This window comes from Somniosus microcephalus, unplaced genomic scaffold (genome assembly GCF_052327205.1).
Source record: "Somniosus microcephalus isolate GS21.2 unplaced genomic scaffold, FLI_Smic_1.0 unresolved_chr7, whole genome shotgun sequence".
Lineage (NCBI taxonomy): Eukaryota > Metazoa > Chordata > Chondrichthyes > Squaliformes > Somniosidae > Somniosus > Somniosus microcephalus.
The window spans coordinates 37962662-37988498 of NW_028225185.1; the positions used below are offsets into that span (position 1 = coordinate 37962662).

General features: G+C 56.8%; 1 protein-coding gene across 3 annotated transcripts; it reads left to right on the top strand.

Moving 5' to 3' along the window:
- Window positions 1-383: 383 nt before the first annotated feature.
- LOC147086812 (cyclin-Q-like) lies at window positions 384-25329 on the top strand. Of its 3 annotated transcripts, none has more exons than XM_085978988.1 (6): window positions 391-1031; window positions 4181-4355; window positions 6919-7102; window positions 17812-17944; window positions 24540-24767; window positions 25119-25329. In XM_085978988.1, exons 2-6 carry the CDS (start codon window positions 4244-4246, stop codon window positions 25203-25205), a joined length of 744 nt encoding a protein of 247 aa, XP_085835114.1. In that variant the 5' UTR covers window positions 391-1031; window positions 4181-4243; the 3' UTR covers window positions 25206-25329. The 3 variants fall into 3 exon arrangements, with proteins under 3 accessions (XP_085835117.1, XP_085835114.1, XP_085835116.1); XM_085978990.1 differs by having other exon boundaries at window positions 391-1003; XM_085978991.1 differs by lacking the exon at window positions 4181-4355 and having other exon boundaries at window positions 384-1031.
- The last annotated feature ends 508 nt before the right edge of the window (window positions 25330-25837 follow it).

Below are 25837 nucleotides of genomic sequence, written 5' to 3' on the forward strand. Positions count from 1 at the left end.
ACTGTCGGAGGGGCGGTACTGAGGGAGCGCCGCACTGTCGGAGGGGCGGTACTGAGGGAGCGCCGCACTGTCGGAGGGGCGGTACTGAGGGAGCGCCGCACTGTCGGAGGGGCGGTACTGAGGGAGCCACTATTGGAAGAAGGGCAGTGGGGAGTTCTCCCCTGTATCCTGGGGCCAATATTTATCCTTAGTAAAAACAGATGACCTGGTCATTATCACATCGCTGTTTGTGGGATCTTGCTGTGCGGCCAGCAGCCTCCTTCGGAGTAACTCGGCGTGCGCCAGGCTGCCTCGGCCAGTTCTCGAAGTGGGGGGGGGGCGAGGCTGCGAGGGCTCTCAGTGTGTTTGGTGGGGGGGGGGCAGATCGACACGGCAGGGAGACGCCCCAGAATAGAAGAGGGGGCGAATCAGGGAGCAGGAGGAGGCCCTTCTGGGCGCGCCCGCCTCGAGCCCGCTTTTTCCCGCCCACAGCCCCTCTGCTCAACGAGATCCGGAGCCGAGCTCGACCCTATTTCCCCCCCGCCTCCCGACCCCTGGATTCCACCTCGAGTCCGACAATCTCTCCCTCTCGGCCTCAACAACTGAACTTGTCGGGTGGAGAAGTCCAAAGATCCCGGGTGAAGAAATTCCGCCTCATCTCAGTCCTGAATTGGCCGACCCTCTTTTCTCCAGAGACTCGAAGCCCCTGATTCGAGATTCTCCAGCCAGTGAGAACCAACATTTACACTGTCCAGCTCTCGAAAAGAATTTGAAATCTTTCAAAGGGTGTAACAAGGTCCTCCTGTGCAGCAGGAGGAAGCAGACTTCATTGCTCGTCTGCCTTGTTGAGCAACAGGAACCATCCTGCACACACACACACACAAAGGAGCCTCGTCAGTGAGTGTGTGGTCGGTTCCCGGAGTTCTTGCTGCTTTTGTGTCTTTCTAGCTCTTTGCAAGTTTCTCAGCACTCAGCTGACTGAACCGCCACCCCGGGAAAAGCTCGCTGTCTGTGACAGAGCCAGGTCTGTGCATGGTTTGAAAGACCAGGAGGTAAAGTCTGCTGGCGCGCGGTTTTGAGCTATCTGCCGGGGATCGCTGGGTCTCGTTCGCGCCTCCCACTCACAAGGTGGTGCGTTCGAGCCCCCGACATTTCCCACCGTGGGCAGTGCTGAGGGAGCGTCGGACTGTCGCAGGGGTGGTACTGAGGGAGCGCCGCACTGTCACAGGGGCGGTACTGAGGGAGCGCCGCACTGTCGGAGGGGCGATACTGAGGGAGCGCCGCACTGTCACAGGGGCGGTACTGAGGGAGCGCCGCACTGTCACAGGGGCGGTACTGAGGGAGCGCCGCACTGTCACAGGGGCGGTACTGAGGGAGCGCCGCACTGTCACAGGGGCGGTACTGAGGGAGCGCCGCACTGTCACAGGGGCGGTACTGAGGGAGCGCCGCACTGTCGGAGGGGCGGTACTGAGGGAGCGCCGCACTGTCACAGGGGCAGTACTGAGGGAGCGCCGCACTGTCACAGGGGCGGTACTGAGGGAGCGCCGCACTGTCACAGGGGCGGTACTGAGGGAGCGCCGCACTGTCACAGGGGCGGTACTGAGGGAGCGCCGCACTGTCACAGGGGCGGTACTGAGGGAGCGCCGCACTGTCACAGGGGCGGTACTGAGGGAGCGCCGCACTGTCGGAGGGGCGGTACTGAGGGAGCGCCGCACTGTCGGATGGGCGGTACTGAGGGAGCGCCGCACTGTCACAGGGGCAGTACTGAGGGAGCGCCGCACTGTCACAGGGGCGGTACTGAGGGAGCGCCGCACTGTCACAGGGGCGGTACTGAGGGAGCGCCGCACTGTCACAGGGGCGGTACTGAGGGAGCGCCGCACTGTCACAGGGGCGGTACTGAGGGAGCGCCGCACTGTCACAGGGGCGGTACTGAGGGAGCGCCGCACTGTCGGAGGGGCGGTACTGAGGGAGCGCCGCACTGTCACAGGGGCAGTACTGAGGGAGCGCCGCACTGTCACAGGGGCGGTACTGAGGGAGCGCCGCACTGTCACAGGGGCGGTACTGAGGGAGCGCCGCACTGTCACAGGGGCGGTACTGAGGGAGCGCCGCACTGTCACAGGGGCGGTACTGAGGGAGCGCCGCACTGTCACAGGGGCGGTACTGAGGGAGCGCCGCACTGTCGGAGGGGCGGTACTGAGGGAGCGCCGCACTGTCGGATGGGCGGTACTGAGGGAGCGCCGCACTGTCACAGGGGCAGTACTGAGGGAGCGCCACACTGTCACGGGGCGGTACTGAGGGAGCGCCGCACTGTCACGGGCGGTACTGAGGGAGCGCCGCACTGTCGGAGGGGCGGTACTGAGGGAGCGCCGCACTGTCGGAGGGGCGGTACTGAGGGAGCGCCGCACTGTCACAGGAGCGGTACTGAGGGAGCGCCGCACTGTCACGGGGCGGTACTGAGGGAGCGCCGCACTGTCGGAGGGGCGGTACCGAGGGAACGCTGAACTGTCGAAGGGGCAGCACTGACGGAGCGCCGCACTGTCGGAGGGGCGGTACTGAGGGAGCGCCGCACTGTCGGAGGGGCAGTACTGAGGGAGCGCCGCACTGTCGGACGGGCGGTACTGAGGGAGCACCGCACTGTCGGAGGGGCAGTACTGAAGGAGCGCCGCACTGTCGGACGGGCGGTACTGAGGGAGCACCGCACTGTCGGAGGGGCGGTACTGAGGGAGCGCCGCACTGTCGGAGGGGCAGTACTGAAGGAGCGCCGCACTGTCGGAGGGGCAGTACTGAGGGAGCGCCACGCTGTCAGAGGGGCAGTACTGAGGGAACACCGCACTGTCGGAGGGGCGGTACTGAGGGAGCGCCGCACTGTCGGAGGGGCAGTACTGAGGGAGCGCCGCACTGTCGGAGGTGCCGTCTTTCGGGATGAGACGCTAAACCCGAGGCCCCCGTCTGCTCTCTCAGGTGGATGTAAAAGATCCCACGGCCACTATTGGAAGAAGAGCAGGGGGGAGTTCTCCCCGGTGTCCTGGGGCCAATATTTATCCCTCAATCAACATCACTAAAACAGATGATCCGGTCATTATCACATTGCTGTTTGTGGGAGCTTGCTGTGCATAAATTGGTTGCCGCGTTTCCTACATTACAACAGTGACCACACTTCAAAAAAAGTCCTTCATTGGCTGTGAAGCCCTTCGGGACGTGAAAGGTGCAACCTGCTTGGGGTTGATTTGACGGACTTGATCTCTGAGATCCCCCCCTGACTGGCTCATAGAAACATAGAAGATAGGAGCAGGAGTAGGCCATTCGGCCCCTCGAGCCCGCTCCGCCATTCAGTGAGATCATGGCTGATCATCCAAATTCAGTACCCTGTCCCTGCTTTCTCCCCATATCCCTTGATCCCTTTAGCCTTAAGAAATATATCCAACTCCTTCTTGAATATATTTAATGAATTGGCCTCAACTGCCTTCTGTGGTAGAGAATTCCACAGATTCACCACTCTCTGGGTGAAGAAATTCCTCCTCATCTCTGTCCTAAATGGCTTACCCCTTATCCTTAGACTGTGACCCCTGGTTCTGGACTCCCCTGCCATCGGGAACATCCTTCCTGCATCTAGTCTGTCCAGTCCTGTTAGAATTTTATAAGTTTCAATGAGATCCCCTCTCATTCTTCTAAACTCCAGCGAGTACAAGCCCAATCGACCCAATCTCTCCTCATACGTCATTCCTGCCATCCCAGGTATCAGTCTGGTGAATCTTCGCTGAACTCCTTCCATGGCAAGAACATCCTTCCTCAGATAAGGCGACCAAAACTGCACACAATACTCAAGATGTGGTCTCACCAAGGCCCTGTACAACTGCAGCAAGACATCCTTGTTCATGTACTCGAATCCTCTCGCTACGAAGGCCAACATACCATTTGTCTTCTTAACCGCCTGCTGCACCTGCATGCTTACCTTCAGCGACTGGTGCACAAGGACACCCAGGTCTCATTGCACTTCCCCTTCCCCCAATCTATTGCCGTTCAGATAATAATCTGCCTTCCTGTTTTTGCCACCAAAGTGGATAACCTTGCATTTATCCACATTATACTGCATCTGCCCAAAGGGCAAACCTGTCCAAATCACACTGGCTCAGCTGACACTCCGGCCTGTAATTCACACCTGGCTTACCCACTCCTTGCCTCTCTCGCCCTGGGCTTTTAGGTTGGACGAGGTGGGCCGGACCGCCGCAGGAGGCGGCTTCTCCACCTCCCGCCCGCCCCCGTCATGGAGGTGAGCGTGAGCTGGCGCCCCGGAGGTAAGAATGCGCCCGGAGCGGATTCTGCGGAGCTCGAGGCCAGGTCGCACTTCCGCGTCTGCCGGTTCATCATCGAGACAGGTGAGGTTGAAACGGCGGGCTGTTTCACAAAGGATACGGGGTCCTGGGCTTTATAGATTGACGCGTAGAGCACACAAGCCAGGAAGTTATGCTAAACCTGGATAAAACACCAGCTGGCGAATTGTGTCCAATTCCAGGCACCGCACTTCAGGAAGGACGTGAAGGCTTTGGACTGGGTACAGAACGGATTTACTACAATCATTCCTGGAATGAGGGATTATAGTGACGTGGAGAGACTGGAGAAGCTGGGATTGTTCTCCTTAGAGCAGAGAAGGTTAAGGGGAGATTGACCAGAATGGTACCAGGGATGAGGGACTTCAGTGATGTGGAGAGACTGGAGAAGCTGGGGTTGTTCTCCTTGGAGCAGAGAAGGTTAAGGGGAGATTGACCAGAATGGTACCAGGGATGAGGGACTTCAGTGATGTGGAGAGACTGGAGAAGCTGGGATTGTTCTCCTTAGAGCAGAGAAGGTTAAGGGGAGATTGACCAGAATGGTACCAGGGATGAGGGACTTCAGTGATGTGGAGAGACTGGAGAAGCTGGGATTGTTCTCCTTAGGGCAGAGAAGGTTAAGGGGAGATTGACCAGAATGGTACCAGGGATGAGGGACTTCAGTGATGTGGAGAGACTGGAGAAGCTGGGATTGTTCTCCTTAGAGCAGAGAAGGTTAAGGGGAGATTGACCAGAATGGTACCAGGGATGAGGGACTTCAGTGATGTGGAGAGACTGGAGAAGCTGGGATTGTTCTCCTTAGGGCAGAGAAGGTTAAGGGGAGATTGACCAGAATGGTACCAGGGATGAGGGACTTCAGTGATGTGGAGAGACTGGAGAAGCTGGGATTGTTCTCCTTAGAGCTGAGAAGGTTAAGGGGAGATTGACCAGAATGGTACCAGGGATGAGGGACTTCAGTGATGTGGAGAGACTGGAGAAGCTGGGGTTGTTCTCCTTGGAGCAGAGAAGGTTAAGGGGAGATTTAATAGAGGTGTTCAAAATTATGAAGGGTTTGGACAGAGCAGAGAGAGAGAACCTGTTCCCGTTGGCGGAAGGGTCGAGAACCAGAGGACACAGATTTAAGGTGATTGGCAGTAGAACCAAAGGCGACACGAGGAAAAACTATTTCATGCAGCGAGTGGTTAGGATCTGGAATGCACTGCCTGAGAGGGTGGTGGAGGCAGATTCAATCGTGGCTTTCAAAGGGGGATTGGATAAATACTTGAAGGAAAAAATATTGCAGGGATGTGGGGAAAGAGCATGGGGAGTGGGACTGACTGCATTGCTCTCCAACAGAGCCGGCACAGACTCGATGGGCTGAACGGCCTCCTCCTGTTCCTAATGTAACAGGCTCGAGGGGGCTGAATGGCCTCCTCCTGTTCCTAATGTAACAGGCTCGAGGGGGCTGAACGGCCTCCTCCTGTTCCGAATGTAACAGGCTCGAGGGGGCTGAATGGCCTCCTCCTGTTCCTAATGTAACAGGCTCGAGGGGGCTGAATGGCCTCCTCCTGTTCCTAATGTAACAGGCTCGAGGGGGCTGAACGGCCTCCTCCTGTTCCTAATGTAACAGGCTCGAGGGGGCTGAACGGCCTCCTCCTGTTCCTAATGTAACAGGCTCGAGGGGGCTGAACGGCCTCCTCCTGTTCCTAATGTAACAGGCTCGAGGGGGGCTGAACGGCCTCCTCCTGTTCCGAATGTAACAGGCTCGAGGGGGCTGAATGGCCTCCTCCTGTTCCTAATGTAACAGGCTCGAGGGGGCTGAATGGCCTCCTCCTGTTCCTAATGTAACAGGCTCGAGGGGGCTGAACGGCCTCCTCCTGTTCCTAATGTAACAGGCTCGAGGGGGCTGAACGGCCTCCTCCTGTTCCTAATGTAACAGGCTCGAGGGGGCTGAACGGCCTCCTCCTGTTCCTAATGTAACAGGCTCGAGGGGGGCTGAACGGCCTCCTCCTGTTCCTAATGTAACAGGCTCGAGGGGGGCTGAATGGCCTCCTCCTGTTCCTAATGTAACAGGCTCGAGGGGGGCTGAACGGCCTCCTCCTGTTACTAATGTAACAGGCTCGAGGGGGGCTGAACGGCCTCCTCCTGTTCCTAATGCAACAGGCTCGAGGGGGGCTGAACGGCCTCCTCCTGTTCCTAATGTAACAGGCTCGAGGGGGGCTGAATGGCCTCCTCCTGTTCCTAATGTAACAGGCTCGAGGGGGGCTGAACGGCCTCCTCCTGTTCCTAATGTAACAGGCTCGAGGGGGGCTGAATGGCCTCCTCCTGTTCCTAATGTAACAGGCTCGAGGGGGGCTGAACGGCCTCCTCCTGTTCCAAATGCAACAGGCTCGAGGGGGGCTGAACGGCCTCCTCCTGTTCCTAATGTAACAGGCTCGAGGGGGCTGAACGGCCTCCTCCTGTTCCTAATGTAACAGGCTCGAGGGGGCTGCAGGGCCTCCTCCTGTGTCGAATGGTTGTGTGATTCTAAGAGGAAAGGGGTTGATCCATGTACACTAACGCGTGAGGCGTATTCGGGTCCAACTGCAGCCCTCACCCCGCTTTGACCGCGCTTTCCCCGCTTCGATTGCAGGCATTAAGCTGGGCATGCACTCTGTGCCACTGGCCTCAGCCTGCACCATCTACCACCGGTTCTTCAACGAGACCTCCGTTCACAACTACGACCCCTACCTGGTGGCCATGGCGTCCATCTACCTGGCTGGCAAAGTGGAGGAGCAGCACCTGCGAGCGCGGGACATCATCAACGTCTGTCACAGGTCAGAGCAAAGCTCCCTCTACACTGTCCCCATCAAACACTCCCAGGGCAGGTACAGCACGGGTTAGATACAGAGTAAAGCTCCCTCTACACTGTCCCCATCAAACACTCCCAGGGCAGGTACAGCACGGGTTAGATACAGAGTAAAGCTCCCTCTACACTGTCCCATCAAACACTCCCAGGGCAGGTACAGCACGGGTTAGATACAGAGTAAAGCTCCCTCTACACTGTCCCATCAAACATTCCCAGGGCAGGTACAGCACGGGTTAGATACAGAGTAAAGCTCCCTCTACACTGTCCCCATCAAACACTCCCAGGGCAGGTACAGCACGGGTTAGATACAGAGTAAAGCACCCTCTACAGTGTCCCCATCAAACACTCACAGGGCAGGTACAGCACGGGTTAGATACAGAGTAAAGCTCCCTCTACACTGTCCCCATCAAACACTCCCAGGGCAGGTACAACACGGGTTAGATACAGAGTAAAGCTCCCTCTACACTGTCCCCATCAAACACTCCCAGGGCAGGTACAGCACGTGGTTAGATACAGAGTAAAGCTCCCTCTACACTGTCCCATCAAACACTCCCAGGGCAGGTACAGCACGGGTTAGATACAGAGTAAAGCTCCCTCTACACTGTCCCATCAAACACTCCCAGGGCAGGTACAGCACGGGTTAGATACAGAGTGATGTGCCTCAATAAATCCGAGACTCGATGTTAGCGAAACAAAACAAGGCTTTTATTGACTTAGAAGGTAACACACAGAGGAGAATGTATCTTCCATCCAGAGGTCTGCCGTACTGGATGTGCTGCAGGCTGGGCCAGCTTACATAGGACCCAGGTATGGGCGGAGCCCTACACACAGTACAATACAATGGAAATGAAACTGAAACCAACCACAGTCACAGGCAGAGGAATACTGATGAGTGATGAATGGAATATTTCATCACATTCACCCCTTCTATAGATTTAGTCTGTTCGGGGGTTTGATAGTCCTCTGCGACCGACGTGGCTGTTGTGGTGCCGCGGGTGTCGGCTGGGTGTCCCCGGTGGCCTCCTGGGTCTCTGCCAGGGGTGCCGCCAGGGTTGTTCAAGGGGTAGTTGGTGGGGGTACCGTTGGTCGATGTTCTTCTGGGGGTGATGAAAGAGTAGTGGGTGGGTAAGAGTTGCTGTGGTTGTTGTTGCTGCTGTTGTCGTGGTTGTTGTCGTTACCGGCTGGGGCGACGTCTTTTATGGACACGGTGTCCTCCCTTCCGTCGGCGTGCCGGACATACGCGTATTGGGGGTTGGCGTGGAGTAGGTGCACTGACTCCACGAGAGGGTCCGTCTTGTGGCCCCTCACATGCCTTCGCACGAATACCGGACCTGGGGTGGAGAGCCATGACGGCATGGATACGCCTGAGGTGGATTTCCGGGGAAAGACAAACATTCGCTCGTGAGGCGTGGCATTAGTGGCAGTACACAATAGCGACCGTATCGAATGGAGCACATCTGGGAGGACTTCCTGCCAGCGGGAGATAGGGAGGCCTTTGGTCCTTAGAGCTAGAGTGAATGCTTTCCATACTGTCCCGTTCTCTCGCTCCACTTGACCGTTACCCCGGGGGTTGTAGCTGGTGGTACGGCTCGTGGCGATCCCCCTGGACAGCATGTACTGGCGTAGCTCTTCACTCATGAAGGACGCCCCCCTATCCGTATGGATGTAGCTCGGCATACCGAACAGGCAGAACAGGCTGTTGAGGCATTTAATGACCGTGGCGCTGGTCATGTCTGGGCAGGGGAAGGCGAATGGGAAACGGGAGTATTCGTCCACAATGTTCAGGAAGTAAACATTGCGGTCGACGGACGGGAGGGGGCCCTTGAAATCTAAGCTGAGCCGCTCAAAGGGCCGTGTAGCTTTGATTAAGTGGGCTCTATCTGGGCGGTAGAACCGAGGCTTGCACTCAGCGCAAGTGCGACAGTTCCTGGTCAGGGACCGAACTTCCTCAATCGAGTAGGGTAAGTTGCGGGACTTTATGAAGTGGAACAGCTGCGTGACCCCTGGGTGGCAGAGGTCGTTGTGGAGGGTCTGTAGCCGATCCCCGGTGGCGCTGGCACACATCCCTCGTGAGAGGGCGTCGGGGGATTCGTTAAGGGCCCCTGGCCGGTAAATGATGTCATAATCGAAGGTGGAGAGCTCGATCCACCACCTAAGAATCTTATCATTTTTAATCTTCCCCCTCTGTTTATTATTGAACATAAACGCTACCGACCGCTGGTCGGTAAGTAGGGTGAAGCGTTTGCCGGCTAGGTAGTGGCGCCAGTGGCGCACTGCCTCCACGATGGCTTGGGCCTCCTTTTCTACGGAGGAGTGTCTGATCTCGGGCCCTTGGAGGGTCCTCGAGAAGAAAGCTACGGGCCGCCCCGCCTGGTTGAGGGTGGCCGCCAAGGCAAAGTCAGACGCATCACTTTCCACTTGAAAGGGAGTGTTCTCGTCCACTGCCTGTAGCGTGGCCCGCTCAATATCCTGCTTAATGCTTTTGAAGGCGGCATGGGCCTCAGCAGAGAGCGGAAAAGAGGATGCTTTCAAGAGGGGGCGGGCTTTGTCGGAGTAGTTGGGGACCCATTGGGAATAATAAGAAAATAACCCCAGGCACCTTTTCAGGGCTTTGGGAGTGTTGGGCAGGGGCAGCTCCCGTAGGGGGCGCAATCGGTCGGGGTCTGGTCCGATTTCCCCATTCTCCACCACGCTGCCTAGTATGCAGAGGCGCGTGGTGTTGTAAACGCACTTGTCCTCGTTGTAGGTGAGGTTGAGTTTTTGTGCGGTTTTCAGGAACCTCTCGAGGTTCGAGTCGTGATCCTGCTGGTTGTGACCGCAGATGGTGACGTTGTCGAGGTAGGAGAAGGTTGCCTGCAAGTGGTGGTTGATATACCTATCAATTCATCCAATAAAAAGCGACGAGTTAGGAACGTAACTAAAGGTTTTTATTGACTAAATAACAGAGCCCACCCTCGTGGGTGATCGGGTCCAACAAGGAGGAATACCAGCCAGTCGACTACCTTTATACCTGGGCAGGTAGGTGGAGCCATGGGCGGAGTCGGAGGTGGTCAGCCCAGGTATAACAGCGCGACAAGAGGCGACCTCGTATAGTGATACAACAGTGAGAACAGTGATAACAATACAACAGTGATAACTATAGAGTAACGATAGTGAACGATAAAAGTGGTTTACCACATTCACCCCTTGTTTAGATTTGAGTCCGGCGGGGTGAAGTGTACTACCAGTTCTGGTATGTCAGTCTGTCCGGAGGCCTCGTAAGCCTCTCCGATCGTCGCAGCGGCGGTGCTGCGTTATCCGGTGTTAATGCTGGTGTCTGCGTGGTCGGCGAAGGCTCGTGGGGTTCCGGCATGCCGTCTACCTGGGCTGGAATTGGGGGGGTGGTGGGGGGGGGTAAAGGTGGTGTCTCCGGAGTGCCCGAGGGTGCGAGGTCTCGTAAGGAGACAGTGTCCTCCCGCCCGTCTGGGTAAGCCACGTAGGCGTACTGGGGGTTGGCGTGCAGGAGGTTCACCCTCTCGACCAGGGGGTCCGTTTTATGGGCCCTCACGTGCTTTCGCAGCAAGACGGGCCCCGGAGAGGTCAGCCAGGTTGGTAGAGTGGTTCCCGTAGTCGACTTCCTGGGGAAAACAAACATTCGTTCATGGGGGGTGGCGTTAACGGCAGTGCAAAGCAGTGACCGGATGGAGTGCAGCGCTGTCGGGAGGACTTCCTGCCAGCGGGAGGTTGGGAGGCCCTTAGACTTTAAGGCTAAGAGGACGGCCTTCCATACCGTCGCGTTCTCTTTCCACCTGGCCGTTCCCTCGGGGGTTGTAGCTGGTGGTCCTACTTGCTGCAATACCTCTCGCTAGTAGGAACTGACGGAGTTCCTCGCTCATGAAGGAGGAGCCCCGGTCACTATGTATATAGTTCGGGAACCCGAACAAGGCGAAGAGGTCGTTCAGGCACTTGATGACCGTGGTACTGGTCATGTCTGGGCAGGGGAAGGCAAAAGGGAAATGGGAGTACTCATCAACGATGTTGAGGAAGTACACATTGCGGTCAGATGACGGTAGAGGCCCCTTAAAGTCGATGCTCAGGCGCTCGAAGGGGCGGGTGGCCTTGATCAGGCTTGCTCTGTCCGGCCTATAGAAGTGCGGTTTGCACTCGGCACAGGTCTGGCAGTTCCTGGTCATGGTCCTGACCTCCTCGATGGAGTAGGTCAGGTTGCGGGCCTTAATGAAATGGTAAAGTCTGGTGACCCCGGGGTGGCAGAGGTCGTTGTGGAGGGTCTGAAGTCTATCAATATGCGCGCTGGCGCATGTAATTCGTGAAAGAGCATCAGGGGGTTCGTTCAGCTTACCTGGCCGGTACAAGATATCATAATCGTAGGTGGATAGCTCGATTCTCCACCTCAAGATCTTGTCATTCTTGATTTTGCCCCTCAGCTTGTTATTAAACATGAAAGCAACCGAACGTTGGTCGGTGAGGAGGGTAAATCGTTTGCCTGCCAGGTAATGCCTCCAGCGCCGTACCGCCTCCACAATTGCCTGGGCTTCCTTCTCGACCGACGAGTGTCGGATCTCGGGGCCCTGTAGGGTCCTTGAGAAGAAGGCCACCGGCCTCCCCTCCTGGTTAAGGGTAGCGGCTAGGGCGAAGTCGGATGCATCGCTCTCCACTTGGAAGGGGATGGACTCATCCACTGCGTGCATTGTGGCCTTGGCTATGTCTCCCTTGATGAGGGAGAAGGCCGCGCACGCTTCCTCCGTGAGGGGGAAGGATGTGGACTTCGTGAGGGGTCTGGCTTTGTCCGCATAATTGGGCACCCATTGGGCATAGTAGGTGAAGAGCCCCAGGGTTCTCTTAAGTGCCTTAGGGCAGTGGGGGAGGGGTAGCTCCATGAGGGGGCGCATTCTTTCGGGGTTGGGGCCGATGAGTCCGTTCTCTACTACACAGCCAAGGATGGCAAGGCGCGAGGTGTTAAACACACATTTCTCCTAATTGTAGGTGAGGTTCAGCCGTTGGGCCGTACGGAGGAATTTCTCCAGATTCACGTCATGGTCCTGCCGGTCGCGGCCGCAGATGGTGACGTTATCTAGATAGGGGAATGTGGCCTGCAGTCCGTTCTGGTCAACCATCCGGTCCATCTCCCTTTGGAAGACCGAGACCCCGTTGGTGACACCGAAGGGGACCCTAAGGAAGTGGTATAGGCGCCCATTCGCCTCGAAGGCGGTGTACTGGCGGTCCTCGGGGTGGATAAGGAGTTGGTGGTAGGCCGACTTAAGGTCGATGGTCGAGAATACGCGGTATTGTGCAATCTGGTTGACCATGTCAGATATGCGGGGAAGGGGGTATGCGTCCAGCTGGGTGTATCTGTTTATGGTCTGGCTGTAGTCGATGACCAGGCGATTTTTATCGCCGGTCTTAATGACCACGACCTGGGCACGCCAGGGGCTGTTGCTCCCCTCGATAATGCCCTCTTTCAGGAGGCGCCGCACCTCAGAGCTAATGAAGGCTCTGTCCCCAGCGCTGTACCGCCTGCTCTTGGTAGCGACGGGTTTGCAGTCGGGGGTGAGGTTAGCGAACAGGGAAGGTGGCGGCACCTTGAGGGTGGAGAGGCTGCAGGTGTTACGCGGTGGGCGGTTTAACATTCGCTGGTTGTCGACTGTGAGTGGGGGGAGGGGTCCACCGTATGCTAGGGTTACACTTTGGAGGTGGGATTGGAAGTCCAGCCCTAGTAGGACGGCAGCGCAGAGCTGGGGGAGGACGAGGAGTTTAAAATTTTTATACTCCGTACCCTTAACCGACAAGGTCACAACACAGTAGCCGCTAATGTCCGTGGCGTGGGACCTCGATGCCATCGAGATTTGGTTGCGCGTTGGCAGGACAGGGAGGGAGTAGTGGCTCACCGTGTCCGGGTGGATGAAGCTCTCCGTGCTTCCGCTGTCGAACAGGCAGGTCGTGGCGTGGCCGTTTACTTTGATGTCCATCATCGACTTGGACAGGTGGTGTGGGCGGGCTTGATCCAGAGTGACGGAGGCTAGTGTGTAGGTAAGCGAGTCGTTGTCGTCTGCGGTCGTCGGGTCCGGGGGCCCGGTGGCAGTCGGGCGTGGTGGGTAAAATGGCGTCTCCCACGAGGTAGGACAAAATGGCGGAGAAGATGGCTGCCCCCATAACTCACATGAGGCACTATTGGGGTCGGTTGCCTTGATCAAAGATGGCCGCCACCATGACTCACGTGTGGGGATGCTGGCCTCAGTTGCCTTGAAAGAAGATGGCCGCCCCCACAGTTCGCATGAGGCACTGCTGGCCTCTGAAGATCCGCTCCTGCAGGCCTTAGAGAAGTGGCCTTTCTTCCTGCAGGTTGAGCAGGTAGAGTTCCTGGCTGGGCAGCGCGACCTCGGGTGCTTCTCCTGGCCGCAAAAGAAGCAGCCGGCGGCCCGATCGCGGGTGCCCGATGTCGGAGCCGGTACCGGGGGTGGCGGTCCCGGTCGGGTCCGGGACGCCGACGCTGAGGTAGGTCCCGGGGGCGGCGCTGCGAAGGGTATTGCGGTAGGGGTCGGGCCCGAGTCCCAGGGTCGCGAGCAGTACCTGGAAAACGCCTCCTGGTCCTGATGGGCCACCTCTAGGGAGAGAGCGAGGGCTTCAGCTTTGTCCAGGTCGAGGTCTTTAGCTTCAAGCAGTCTTTGCCGTGAGTAGTCGGACCGTAGGCCTTTCACAAAGGCATCGCGGATATTATCTTCCGTATTTTCAACAGCCGTCACCGCTTTAAAGTCACAGTTCCTGCCGAGTGCTCTTAGCGCCCGTAAAAATTCAGCTGCAGACTCTCCTGGCTGTTGCGGGCGGGATCTTAGGAGGTGCCTGGTGTACATGTAATTTACCGGGCTCCGGTACTGCTGTTTCAGTAGGTTGATAGCGGCCTCGTATGTAGTCGTGTCCTGGATGAGTGCGTATACTCTCGGGCTCGCTTGGGCGTTCAGAACTCTTAGTTTGGATCTCTGAGGGACGCCGGATTCTTCCAGGTAGGATTCGAAGCAGCCCAGCCAGTGTTTGAAGTTGAGGGCTGAGTTTGCTGCCTGTGGGTTTAGATCCAGGTACGGTGGTTTGAGGGCTTGCAGCCAAGCCGGCTGGTGTGGCTGGTGTAGCCCGGTGTCTGAAAGCTGCTGTGGCTGTGCTTCTGGGAGGGCTTCCGGCTGGCCAGTAGTAGACATCTTTAAAATTTAGTCAATAAAATTGATATACCTATCAATTCGTCCAATAAAAAGCGACGAGTTAGGAACGTAACTAAAGGTTTTTATTGACTAAATAACAGAGCCCACCCTCGTGGGTGATCGGGTCCAACAAGGAGGAATACCAGCCAGTCGACTACCTTTATACCTGGGCAGGTAGGTGGAGCCATGGGCGGAGTCGGAGGTGGTCAGCCCAGGTATAACAGCGCGACAAGAGGCGACCTCGTATAGTGATACAACAGTGAGAACAGTGATAACAATACAACAGTGATAACTATAGAGTAACGATAGTGAACGATAAAAGTGGTTTACCACAGTGGTCATCAACCATGCGGTCCATCTCCCTCTGGAAGACCGAGACCCCATTCGTCACCCCAAAGGGGACTCTGAGGAATTGGTAGAGGCGTCCGTTCGCCTCGAAGGCGGTGTACGGGTGGTCCTCTGGTCTGATAGGGAGCTGGTGGTACGCTGACTTGAGGTCGATGGTGGAGAACATCCGGTATTGGGCAATTTGGTTCACCATTTCTGATATGCGGGGTAGCGGGTAGGCATCTAGTTGGGTGTACCTGTTGATCGTTTGACTATAGTCGATCACCATCCGTTTCTTCTCGCTACCCCTTACCACCACCACTTGGGCACGCCACGGGCTATTGCTGCGTTCAATAATGCGCTCTTTCAGGAGCCTGTCTACCTCGGTCGCGATAAACCGCCTGTCCTCCCAGCTGTACCTCCTGCTTTTGGTCGCTATTGGCCGGCAGTTAGGGGTAAGGTTCGCGAATAGCGAAGGCGGCTTTACCTTCAGGGTAGCCAGACCGCACACTGTGAGGGGCGGCTGGGACCCACCGTAATTGAGCGTGATGCTTTGGTGGTAGCACTGGAAATCCAGGCCCAAGATCACGCTCGCACATAGATTCTTCATGATTAATACTTTAAAATTATCGTATACAGTTCCGTTAACGGACAATTGTACCGTGCAGTAACCCATAATGGTCGATGTCTGGGTTTTATCAGCCATAGAGATGGTACCCCGAGTAGGGACCACCTTTAGGGAGAGTTGTTGTACCAGTTCAGGGTGGATAAAACTCTCCGTGCTTCCACTGTCAATTAAACATTTAACCCCGCACCCGTTTACCTCGATGTCCACCATTGATTTGGATAGCGGGTGCGGCCTGGTCTGGTCCACTGTGACCGATGCCACTGTAGGGCCCTGATCGAGACAAGATGGCGTCCACGCTGTCTGCTCACAAGATGGCGGACCCCACGAGGTGGGGCAAGATGGCGTCCAAGATGGCCGCTCCCACGGCGCACACGCGGCGGTGGCGGGTTTTCCGGCGGGGTTCCCTCTGCACACCTTCCCGAAGTGCCCCTTCTTACCGCACTTAAAGCAGGTGGTGCCTTTCGCTGGGCACAGGTTTCTGGTGTGCTTCGGCTGCCCGCAGAAGTAGCAGTTGGGTCCCCGACGCGTCGCGGCTGTCGTAGGGCTTCTGGGGGGAGAGCGGGGCCCCGACGGTGTCGGGCTGCCGGGCGGGGAAGATGCCTTCCAAGATGGCGGCGCCCTTGGTGCACACGTGGCGGCGTGGACGGCGCGGGCTGAAGAGTAGCCGTCCAAGTTTCTCTGGGCCACATCCAGGGATCGTGCTGTGCCCGCAGCCTGTTTCAGGTCCAATCCCGTTTTTTCCAGCAGTCTCTGCCGGATGTAAGTGGAGCTGAGGCCTGTGATAAAGGCATCGCGAACAAGCTCGTCAGTGTACACTGCGGCTTTTACATCTTGGCACTTGCAGTCTTTGCCAAGCGTTTTCAGGGTGCCTAGGAACTCCTCCACCGATTCCCCAGGTCGCTGTGCGCGAGTAGCGAGCAGATGCCTAGCATACACCTCATTCGTAGGCTGCTGGTAATGCGCCTTTAAGATGTCGCAGGCGGCCGGGTACGTGTCGGCGTCTTGGATGAGGGGGTAAACCCGGTGGCTTACCCAATTCCGCAGAATTCCGAGTTTCATACTCGCAGCGTCCGTAGCGTCTTTGACGGCTGCGGAATTGTCCAGGAAGAATTCCATACACATAAACCAGTGTCCGAAGCGTGCCGATGCGTCCGAAGCATGCTGGTCCAAATCCAAACGTTCGGGTTTCAAGAGTTGATCCATTGTGTTGAAAATTAAGTCAATAAAATTGATGTGCCTCAATAATCCTGAGACTCGATGTTAGCGAAACAAAACAAGGCTTTTATTGACTTAGAAGGTAACACACAGAGGAGAATGTATCTTCCATCCAGAGGTCTGCCGTACTGGATGTGCTGCAGGCTGGGCCAGCTTACATAGGAGCCAGGTATGGGCGGAGCCCTACACACAGTACAATACAATGGAAATGAAACTGAAACCAACCACAGCCACAGGCAGAGAAATACTGATGAGTGATGAATGGAATATTTCATCACACAGAGTATAGCTCCCTCTACACTGTCCCATCAAACACTCCCAGGGCAGGTACAGCACGGGTTAGATACAGAGTAAACCTCCCTCTAGACTGTCCCATCAAACACTCCCAGGGCAGGTACAGCACGGGTTAGATACAGAGTAAAGCTCCCTCTACACTGTCCCCATCAAACACGCCCAGGGCAGGTACAGCACAGGTTAGATACAGAGTAAAGCTCCCTCTACACTGTCCCATCAAACACTCCCAGGGCAGGTACAGCACGGGTTAGATACAGAGTAAAGCTCACTCTACACTGTCCCATCAAACACTCCCAGGGCAGGTACAGCACGGGTTAGATACAGAGTAAAGCTCCCTCTACACTGTCCCCATCAAACACTCCCAGGGCAGGTACAGCACGGGTTAGATACAGAGTAAAGCTCCCTCTACACTGTCCCATCAACTCTCCCAGGGCAGGTACAGCATGGGTTAGATACAGAGTAAAGCTCCCTCTACACTGTCCCATCAAACACTCCCAGGGCAGGTACAGCACGGGTTAGATACAGAGTAAAGCTCCCTCTACACTGCCTCATCAAACACTCCCAGGGCAGGTACAGCACAGGTTAGATACAGAGTAAAGCTCCCTCTACACTGTCCCATCAAACACTCCCAGGGCAGGTACAGCACGGGTTAGATACAGAGTAAAGCTCCCTCTGCACTGTCCCCATCAAACACTCCCAGGGCAGGTACAGCACGGGGTTAGATACAGAGTAAAGCTCCCTCTACACTGTCCCATCAAACACTCCCAGGGCAGGTACAGCACGGGGTTAGATACAGAGTAAAGCTCCCTCTACACTGTCTCCATCAAACGCTCCCAGGGCAGGTACAGCACGGGTTAGATATAGAGTAAAGCTCCCTCTACACTGTCCCATCAAACGCTCCCAGGGCAGATATAGCACGGGGTTAGATACAGAGTAATATGTTGTGTTGAGCTGCCCCAGTGCGGGCGCGATGCCTCTCGGCGGTTCCTTGACCTATGTGTGTGTGTGTGTGTGTTTGTCCCCCAGGTACCTGAACCCCCACACGGAGCCCCTGGAGCTGGACACCAGGTTCTGGGAGCTGCGCGACAGCGTGGTGCACTGCGAGCTGCTGATGCTGCGGGTGCTGAACTTCAATGTCTCCTTCCAGCACCCCCACAAAGTGAGTCGCGCTGGGGGCTCGCTGCTTCCTTTCCCGCGCGGCCCCACGGTTCCGTCGCCGCTCTCGAGGGGGCCTCGGGTGCGGTTGAGGGCCGCCTCACGGGCAGCCGCCTGCTTGTTGCATGCGGGCACGGACTGCTTCATTATCTGAGGAGTTGTGAGTGGAACTGAACACTGTGCAGTCATCAGCGGACTTCCCCATTTCTGACCTTATGTTGGGGGGAAGGTCATTGATGAAGCAGCTTGTGATGAAATATTCCATTCATCACTGCCTGTGACTGTGGTTGGTTTCAGGTTTCAGTTCCCTTACCTCAGTTCTGTCTCCTCACCATTGTATTGTATATTGTAATGTATTGTGTGTAGGGCTCCGCCCATACCTGGCCCCTATGTAAGCAAGCTCAGTCTGGCCTCATATCCAGTACTGCAGACCTCCAGATGGAAGATACCTCTCTCCACTGCGTGTTACGCAGCTGAAGATGGTTAAAGGCGCTGGTTAAATGCAAGTTGTTGTTATAACGCACCTGTGTATTCTTCTTAGGCGGAACCGAGGATGACTTGCTTCCACACTAACAATGAGTTCTCAGGTGACTGATGAGTCCAATGCGGGACCTACAGTCTCTGTCACAGGTGGGGCAGACGGTGGTTGAAGGGGCGGGTGGGTGTGGGGTGCTTGGGTTGACGTGCGCTCCTTGCGCTGCCTGCGCTTGGCTTCCGCTTGCTCCCGGCGTAGAGACTCGAGGTGTTCGGCGCCGTCCCGGATGCTTCTCCTCCACTTTGTGCGGTCCCAGGTTCCCAGGTGTCGGTGGGAATGTTACACTTTTTCCAAGGAGGCTTTGAGGGTGTCCTTGAAGCGTTTCCTCTGCCCACCTGGGGCTCTCTTGCCGTGTCGGAGCTCCGAGTAGAGCGCTTGTTTTGGGAGTCTCGTATTGGGCATGCGGACAATGTGGCCCGTCCATCGGAGCTGATCGAGCGAGGTCAGAGCTTCGATGCTGGGGTAATGTTGGCCTGAGCGAGAACACTGACGTTTGTGCGCCTATCCTGCCAATGGATTTGCAGGATCTTGCGGAGGCAGCGTTGGTGGTACCTCTCCAGTGCTTTGAGATGCCTGCTGTACATGGTCCATGTCTCTGAGGCACACAGCAGGGCGGGTATCACTGCTGCCCTGTAGACCATGAGCTTGGTGCTGGGTTTGAGGTCCTGGTCTTCAAACACTCTCTTCCTCAGGCGACCGAAGGCTGCACTGGCACACTGAAGGCGGTGTTGGACTTCATCATCGACGTCTGCCCTTGTTGACAGTAGGCTCCCGGTTAACCGCAAGCTCGTTTGTTAAACCTGTTTGCCAAAGCAAACAAGGCATTGGGATTTATTCACAGAACTGTTCCGTGCCAGTCATAGGGCACCATTCAGTCATCACACAGGTCGCTTGATTGATTCCTGGGATGAGAGGGTTGTCCTATGAGGAGAGGTTGAGTAGATTGGGCCGATACTCCCTGGAGTTTAGAAGAATGAGAGGTGATCTCGTTGAAACATATAGGCCTAGAAATTCAGTATAGCCACGTTTGGGGTGCCACAGTCGGGCGGCCGCTAAAGTTTGCGCCCGGCGCAAGTTCGCGCCACCTTCGCCGATATTCAGTCGCATCGCCCCAAGAGGTTGCTGCTGCGCTAAAGCAGGCGATGCACGGCTATCATTAGGCGCTAAGCCGGCGGTCCGGGGCGATACCCCCGAGGGCGGGCGCAGCGCAGGTGCGGCGAGTTGCTGATTGACGGCAGACACTCTGGCGCCGGTCAGCTCTTAAAGGGGGAGGGTGGATTTGTTTGCCTGCCACGCCCTGCACACTGCAGCCCTGAAGCAAGGCCTGACCACTGCTGCTTGATCTGTACAACGCCCAGTGCAATGGAGAAGCCCAACGTTTACACCCATTGCAGCCCCCATTATATGTTTCCAATCAATGCTATGGCTCTGAAGTTAAAGACAAGTGCAAAGCTGTGGCCTGAAGCCACAAGTACCTGTGTGAGTGTTGAGCCAAACCAGAAAGCTCTCTCCCTTTGTCTCTCTCCAAAGATCCGTCTCTCACAAAGAAGGAGTGCTGCAAAATGGCTGCCATTTCTACTGCAGGAGGAGTGCCCTTTAATTTGCGCCCCCCGCGCCCCGCATCGACTGAGAACCGTTCCCCTCTACCAGTCGCTAGGGGCGCCAGGCGCACAATAGGGCGGCGCCACTGAATTTCCGGTTTGGGGCACACAAAGGGCGTTGCACCATGAAATGACGTCAGGACCTGCGCGCGCAGCTGAGCGCGCGCAAAGGCTTTGTGTCGCCGCTAAATCTTTACTGAAGTTGGGGAGAGGCGCAGATCGCGCTGCGCCCGGCCGCTAGCCGCCTAGCGCCCAACATCTCCTCCTCCTAAGGCGCTAGCGGCTGGCGCAAACAACTGAATTTCTAGGCCACAAGATTCTGAGGGGGATTGACAGGGTCGATGCTGAGAGGCTGTTTCCCCCCTGGCTGGAGAGTCTAGAACCAGGGGTCACAGTCTCAGGATAAGAAAGACTCCCATTTCTCCAGCGCCTTTCACCACCTCAGGACGTCCCAAAGCTCTTCACAGCCAATGAAGGACTTGTTTTGAAGTGTGGTCACTGTTGTATTGTTGGAAACGCAGCAGCCAATTTGTGCACAGCAAGCTCCCACAAACAGCAATGTGATAAATGACCGGATCATCTGTTTTTAGTGATGTTGGTTGAGGGATAAATATTGGCCCCAGGACACCGGGGAGAACTCCCCCCTGCTCTTCTTCCAATAGTGGCCGTGGGATCTTTTACATCCACCTGAGAGGACAGACGGGGGCCTCGGGTTTAATGTCTCATCCCGAAAGACGGCCCCTCCGACAGTGCGGCGCTCCCTCAGTACCGCCCCTCCGACAGTGCGGCGCTCCCTCAGTACCGCCCCTCCAACAGTGCGGCGCGCCCTCAGTACTGCCCCTCCGACAGTGCGGCGCTCCCTGAGTACCGCCCCTCCGACAGTGCGGCACGCCCTCAGTACCGTCCCTCCGACAGTGCGGCGCTCCCTCAGTACCGCCCCTCCGACAGTGCGGCGCTCCCTCAGTACCGCCCCTCCGACAGTGCGGCGCTCCCTCAGTACCGCTCCTCCGACAGTGCGGCGCTCCCTCAGTACCGCCCCTCTCACAGTGTGGCGCTCCCTCAGTACCGCCCCTCCGACAGTGCGGCGCGCCCTCAGTACTGCCCCTCCGACAGTGCGGCGCTCCCTGAGTACCGCCCCTCCGACAGTGCGGCGCGCCCTCAGTACCGTCCCTCCGACAGTGCGGCGCTCCCTCAGTACCGCCCCTCCGACAGTGCGGCGCTCCCTCAGTACCGCCCCTCCGACAGTGCGGCGCTCCCTCAGTACCGCTCCTCCGACAGTGCGGCGCTCCCTCAGTACCGCCCCTCCGACAGTGCGGCGCTCCCTCAGTACCGCCCCTCCGACAGTGCGGCGCTCCCTCAGTACTGCCCCTCCGACAGTGCGGCGCTCCCTCAGTACCGCCCCTCCGACAGTGCGGCGCTCCCTCAGTACCGCCCCTCCGATAATGCGGCGCTCCCTCAGCACCGCCCCTCTGACGATGCGGCGCTCCCTCAGTACCGCCCCTCTGACAGTGCGGCGCTCCCTCAGTACCGCCCCTCCGACAGTGCGGCGCTCCCTCAGTCCCGCCCCTCCGACAGTGCGGCGCTCCCTCAGTCCCGCCCCTCTGACAGTGCGGCGCTCCCTCAGTACCGCCCCTCCGACAGTGCGGCGCTCCCTCAGTACCACTCCTCCGACAGTGCGGCGCTCCCTCAGTCCCGCCCCTCCGACAGTGCGACGCTCCCTCAGTCCCGCCCCTCTGACAGTGCGGCACTCCCTCAGTACTGCACTGGAGGTTCAGCTTAGATTTATGCGTTCGAGTCTCTGGAGTGGGACATAAGGGGTTGGCCATTTAGGACTGAGATGAGGAGGAATTTCTTCACTCAGAGGGCGGTGAATCTTTGGAATTCTCTGCCCCAGAGGGCTGTGGAGGCTCAGTCGTTGAGTCTATTCAAGGCCGAGATCGAGAGATTTTTGGACTCTAGTGGAGTCGAGGGATATGGAGATCAGGCGGGAGAGTGGAGTTGAGGTCGAAGATCAGCCAGGATCTCATTGAATGGCGGAGCAGGCTCGAGGGGCCGAATGGCCGACTCCTGCTTCTGTTTCTTATGTTCTTATGTACTGGGCCCAGTTTTGGTCCCCCTCACATGTTGGGCGTACAATGGCCTTGGGAGAGCTCCGAAAATCATTCCCAGCTTAAAGAAGCTCAGCCACTTACAGGCTCAGAGAGCTGGGTCCACTTGGAGCCGCCTGGACTGAGAGGCGACCTGATCGAGATCTGTAAAATAAGGAGAGGGCTGGGTAGCGTCCCTTTCGATAGATGGATAAGTCACCCTGGTCCGGAAGGGACGCATCCTCGAATGCTGAGGGAGGTTCAGGAGGAAATCGCGGAGGTACTGGCCATAATCTTCCAATCCTCCTTCGACATGGCGAGTTCGTGCCAGAGGATAAAGGCTTGCAAATGTCACACCCTTGTTCAACAAGGGGGAGAGGGATAAACCCGGCATTTACGGGCCAGTCGGTTTATCGTCAGTGCTGGGGAAGCTTTTACAAACAGTAATCCGGGAGAAAATCAACAACCACTTCGGACAAGCGCGGATTCATTTAAGGAAAGCCAGCACGGATTTGTTCAAGGCAAATCGTGTTTGACTAACTGGATTTTGAGTTTTTTGATGAGGTTACAGAGAGGGTGGATGAGGGCAATGCGGTTGACGTGGTGTACATGGGCTTTCAAACAGCGTTTGATAAAGTGCCACATAATCGGCTTACCAGCAAAGTTGAAGCCCATGAAATAAAAGGGACAGTGGCTGCATGGATACGGAATTGGCTAAGTGACAGGAAACCGAGAGATGGGGTGAGCGGTTGTTTCTCGGACTGGAGGAAGGTACACAGTGGTGTTCCCCAGGGGTTGGTTCTTGGCCCACTGTTTGTCTTGATATATATTAATGACTTGGACTTGGGTGTACAGGGCACAATTTCAAAACTTGCAGATGACACAAAACTTGGAGGTATAGTGAACAGGGAGGAGAATAGTAACAGACTTCAAGAGGACGTCGACAGGCTGGTGGAATGGGCGGACACGTGGCAGATGACATTTACCGCAGAAAAGTGCGAAGTGATACATGTTGGTAGGAAGCTCAAGGAGAGGCGATATAAACTAAAGGGGACAATCCTAAAGGGGGTGCATGAACAGAGAGACCTGGGGGTAAATGTGCACAAATCATTGAAGGTGGCAGGGCAGGTTGAGAAAGCGGTTAAAAAAGCTTACGGGATCCTGGGCTTCATAAATAGAGGTATAGAGTACAAAAGCAAGGAGGTTATGATGAACCTTTATAAAACACTGGTTCGGCCACAACTGGAGTATTGTGTCCAATTCTGGGCACCACACTTTAGGAAGGATGTGAAGGCCTTGGAGAGGGTGCAGAGGAGATTGACCAGAATGATACCAGGGATGAGGGACTTCAGTGATGTGGAGAGACTGGAGAAGCTGGGATTGTTCTCCTTAGAGCAGAGAAGGTTAAGGGGAGATTGACCAGAATGGTACCAGGGGATGAGGGACTTCAGTGATGTGGAGAGACTGGAGAAGCTGGGGTTGTTCTCCTTAGAGCAGAGAAGGTTAAGGGGAGATTGACCAGAATGGTACCAGGGATGAGGGACTTCAGTGATGTGGAGAGACTGGAGAAGCTGGGGTTGTTCTCCTTAGAGCAGAGAAAGTTAAGGGGAGATTGACCAGAATGGTACCAGGGATGAGGGACTTCAGTGATGTGGAGAGACTGGAGAAGCTGGGATTGTTCTCCTTAGAGCAGAGAAGGTTAAGGGGAGATTGACCAGAATGGTATCAGGGATGAGGGACTTCAGTGATGTGGAGAGACTGGAGAAGCTGGGATTGTTCTCCTTGGAGCAGAGAAGGTTAAGGGGAGATTGACCAGAATGGTACCAGGGATGGGGGACTTCAGTGATGTGGAGAGACTGGAGAAGCTGGGATTGTTCTCCTTAGAGCAGAGAAGGTTAAGGGGAGATTGACCAGAATGGTACATGGGATGAGGGATTTCAGTGATGTGGAGAGACTGGAGAAGCTGGGGTTGTTCTCCTTAGGGCAGAGAAGGTTGAGAGGAGATTTGATAGAGGTGTTCAAAATCATGAGGGGTCTGGACAGCGTAGAGAGAGAGAAACTGTTCCCTTTGGCGGAAGGATCAAGAACCAGAGGACACAGATTTAAGGCAGAAGAACCAAAGGCGACACGAGGAAAAACTTTTTTACGCAGCGAGTGGTTATGATCTGGAACGCGCTGCCTGAGAGGGCGGTGGAGGCAGACTCAATCGTGGCTTTCAAAGGGGGATTGGATAAATACTTGAAGGAAAAAATATTGCAGGGATGTGGGGAAAGAGCGTGGGGAGTGGGACTGACTGGAATGCTCTCCGACAGAGCCGGCGCAGATTCGACGTGCCGCACTGTTCCGTGATTCTCTGGTTCTCTGCTCTCTTCTCAGTACCTGCTGCACTACCTGATCTCGCTGAAGAACTGGATGAACCGGCACACCTGGGACCGGACGCCGGTGGTGGTCACCGCCTGGGCCGTGCTGCGCGACAGTTACCACGGCCCGCTGTGCCTGCGCCACCGGCCTCAGCACGTGGCCGTCGCGGTGCTGTACTTCGCGCTGCAATGCTACGGCGTGGAGGTGCCGGGCGACGCCACGGCCGAGCGGGCCTGGTGGCAGGTGAGTCGAGAGGTCGACCAGCCCGCTGGACGGGCCGCGGCGGACACGCCTGTCCCGGGTCAAATGGCGTTGTTCTCCTTAGAGCAGAGAAGGTTTAGGGGAGATTGACCAGAATGGTACCAGGGATGAGGGACTTCAGTGATGTGGAGAGACTGGAGAAGCTGGGATTGTTCTCCTTGGAGCAGAGAAGGTTAAGGGGAGATTGACCAGAATGGTCCCAGGGATGAGGGACTTCAGTGATGTGGAGAGACTGGAGAAGCTGGGGTTGTTCTCCTTAGAGCAGAGAAGGTTAAGGGGAGATTGACCAGAATGGTACCAATGTTAAACGCGGCGTCCATTTTGTTTGCGCAGGTCTTCTGCGAGGGAACCACAAAGCCCATCATCGACGCCATCGTCGCAGAGATTGTACAGATCTACGAAATGGACGCTAAACCTTGAGGGTGGCCAAGGTGCCTGGGAGATCCCCTGGGCCCCCTCCCGGTCCTTGACTACTCTACACACTCCCATCCCTCCACACCAATCGCGGGGGGCGGGGTGGGGAGGGGCGGTTTGGGAGTCATTCGAGACATTCCGGCAAGTAATCGGGGGTATCCTGCTGCCGACTGTTTGATAGAAACCGTCCCCCTTCCCCCACGTGTTAGGTGAATACATATCTCCGTCAAGTGGCCATTTCGTCTCCGTATCCCCAGCGTGTTATTGCACTCGCTCCTCACTGTCCCGCGCGCTCCTCGCTGTCCCGCGCGCTCCTCGCTGTCCCGCTCGCTCCTCGCTGTCCCGCTCGCTCCTCGCTGTCCCGCTCGCTCCTCGCTGTCCCGCGCTCTCGTCGCCGTCCCGCGCGCTCCTCGCCGTCCCGCCCGCTCCTCGCCGTCCCGCCCGCTCCTCGCCGTCCCGCCCGCACCTCGCCGTCCCGCCCGCTCCTCGCCGTCCCGCGCTCTCCTCGCCGCCCCGCCCGCTCCTCGCCGCCCCGCGCTCTCCTCGCCGTCCCGCGCTCTCCTCGCCGTCCCGCGCTCTCCTCGCCGTCCCGCGCTCTCCTCGCCGTCCCGCGCTCTCCTCGCCGTCCCGCGCTCTCC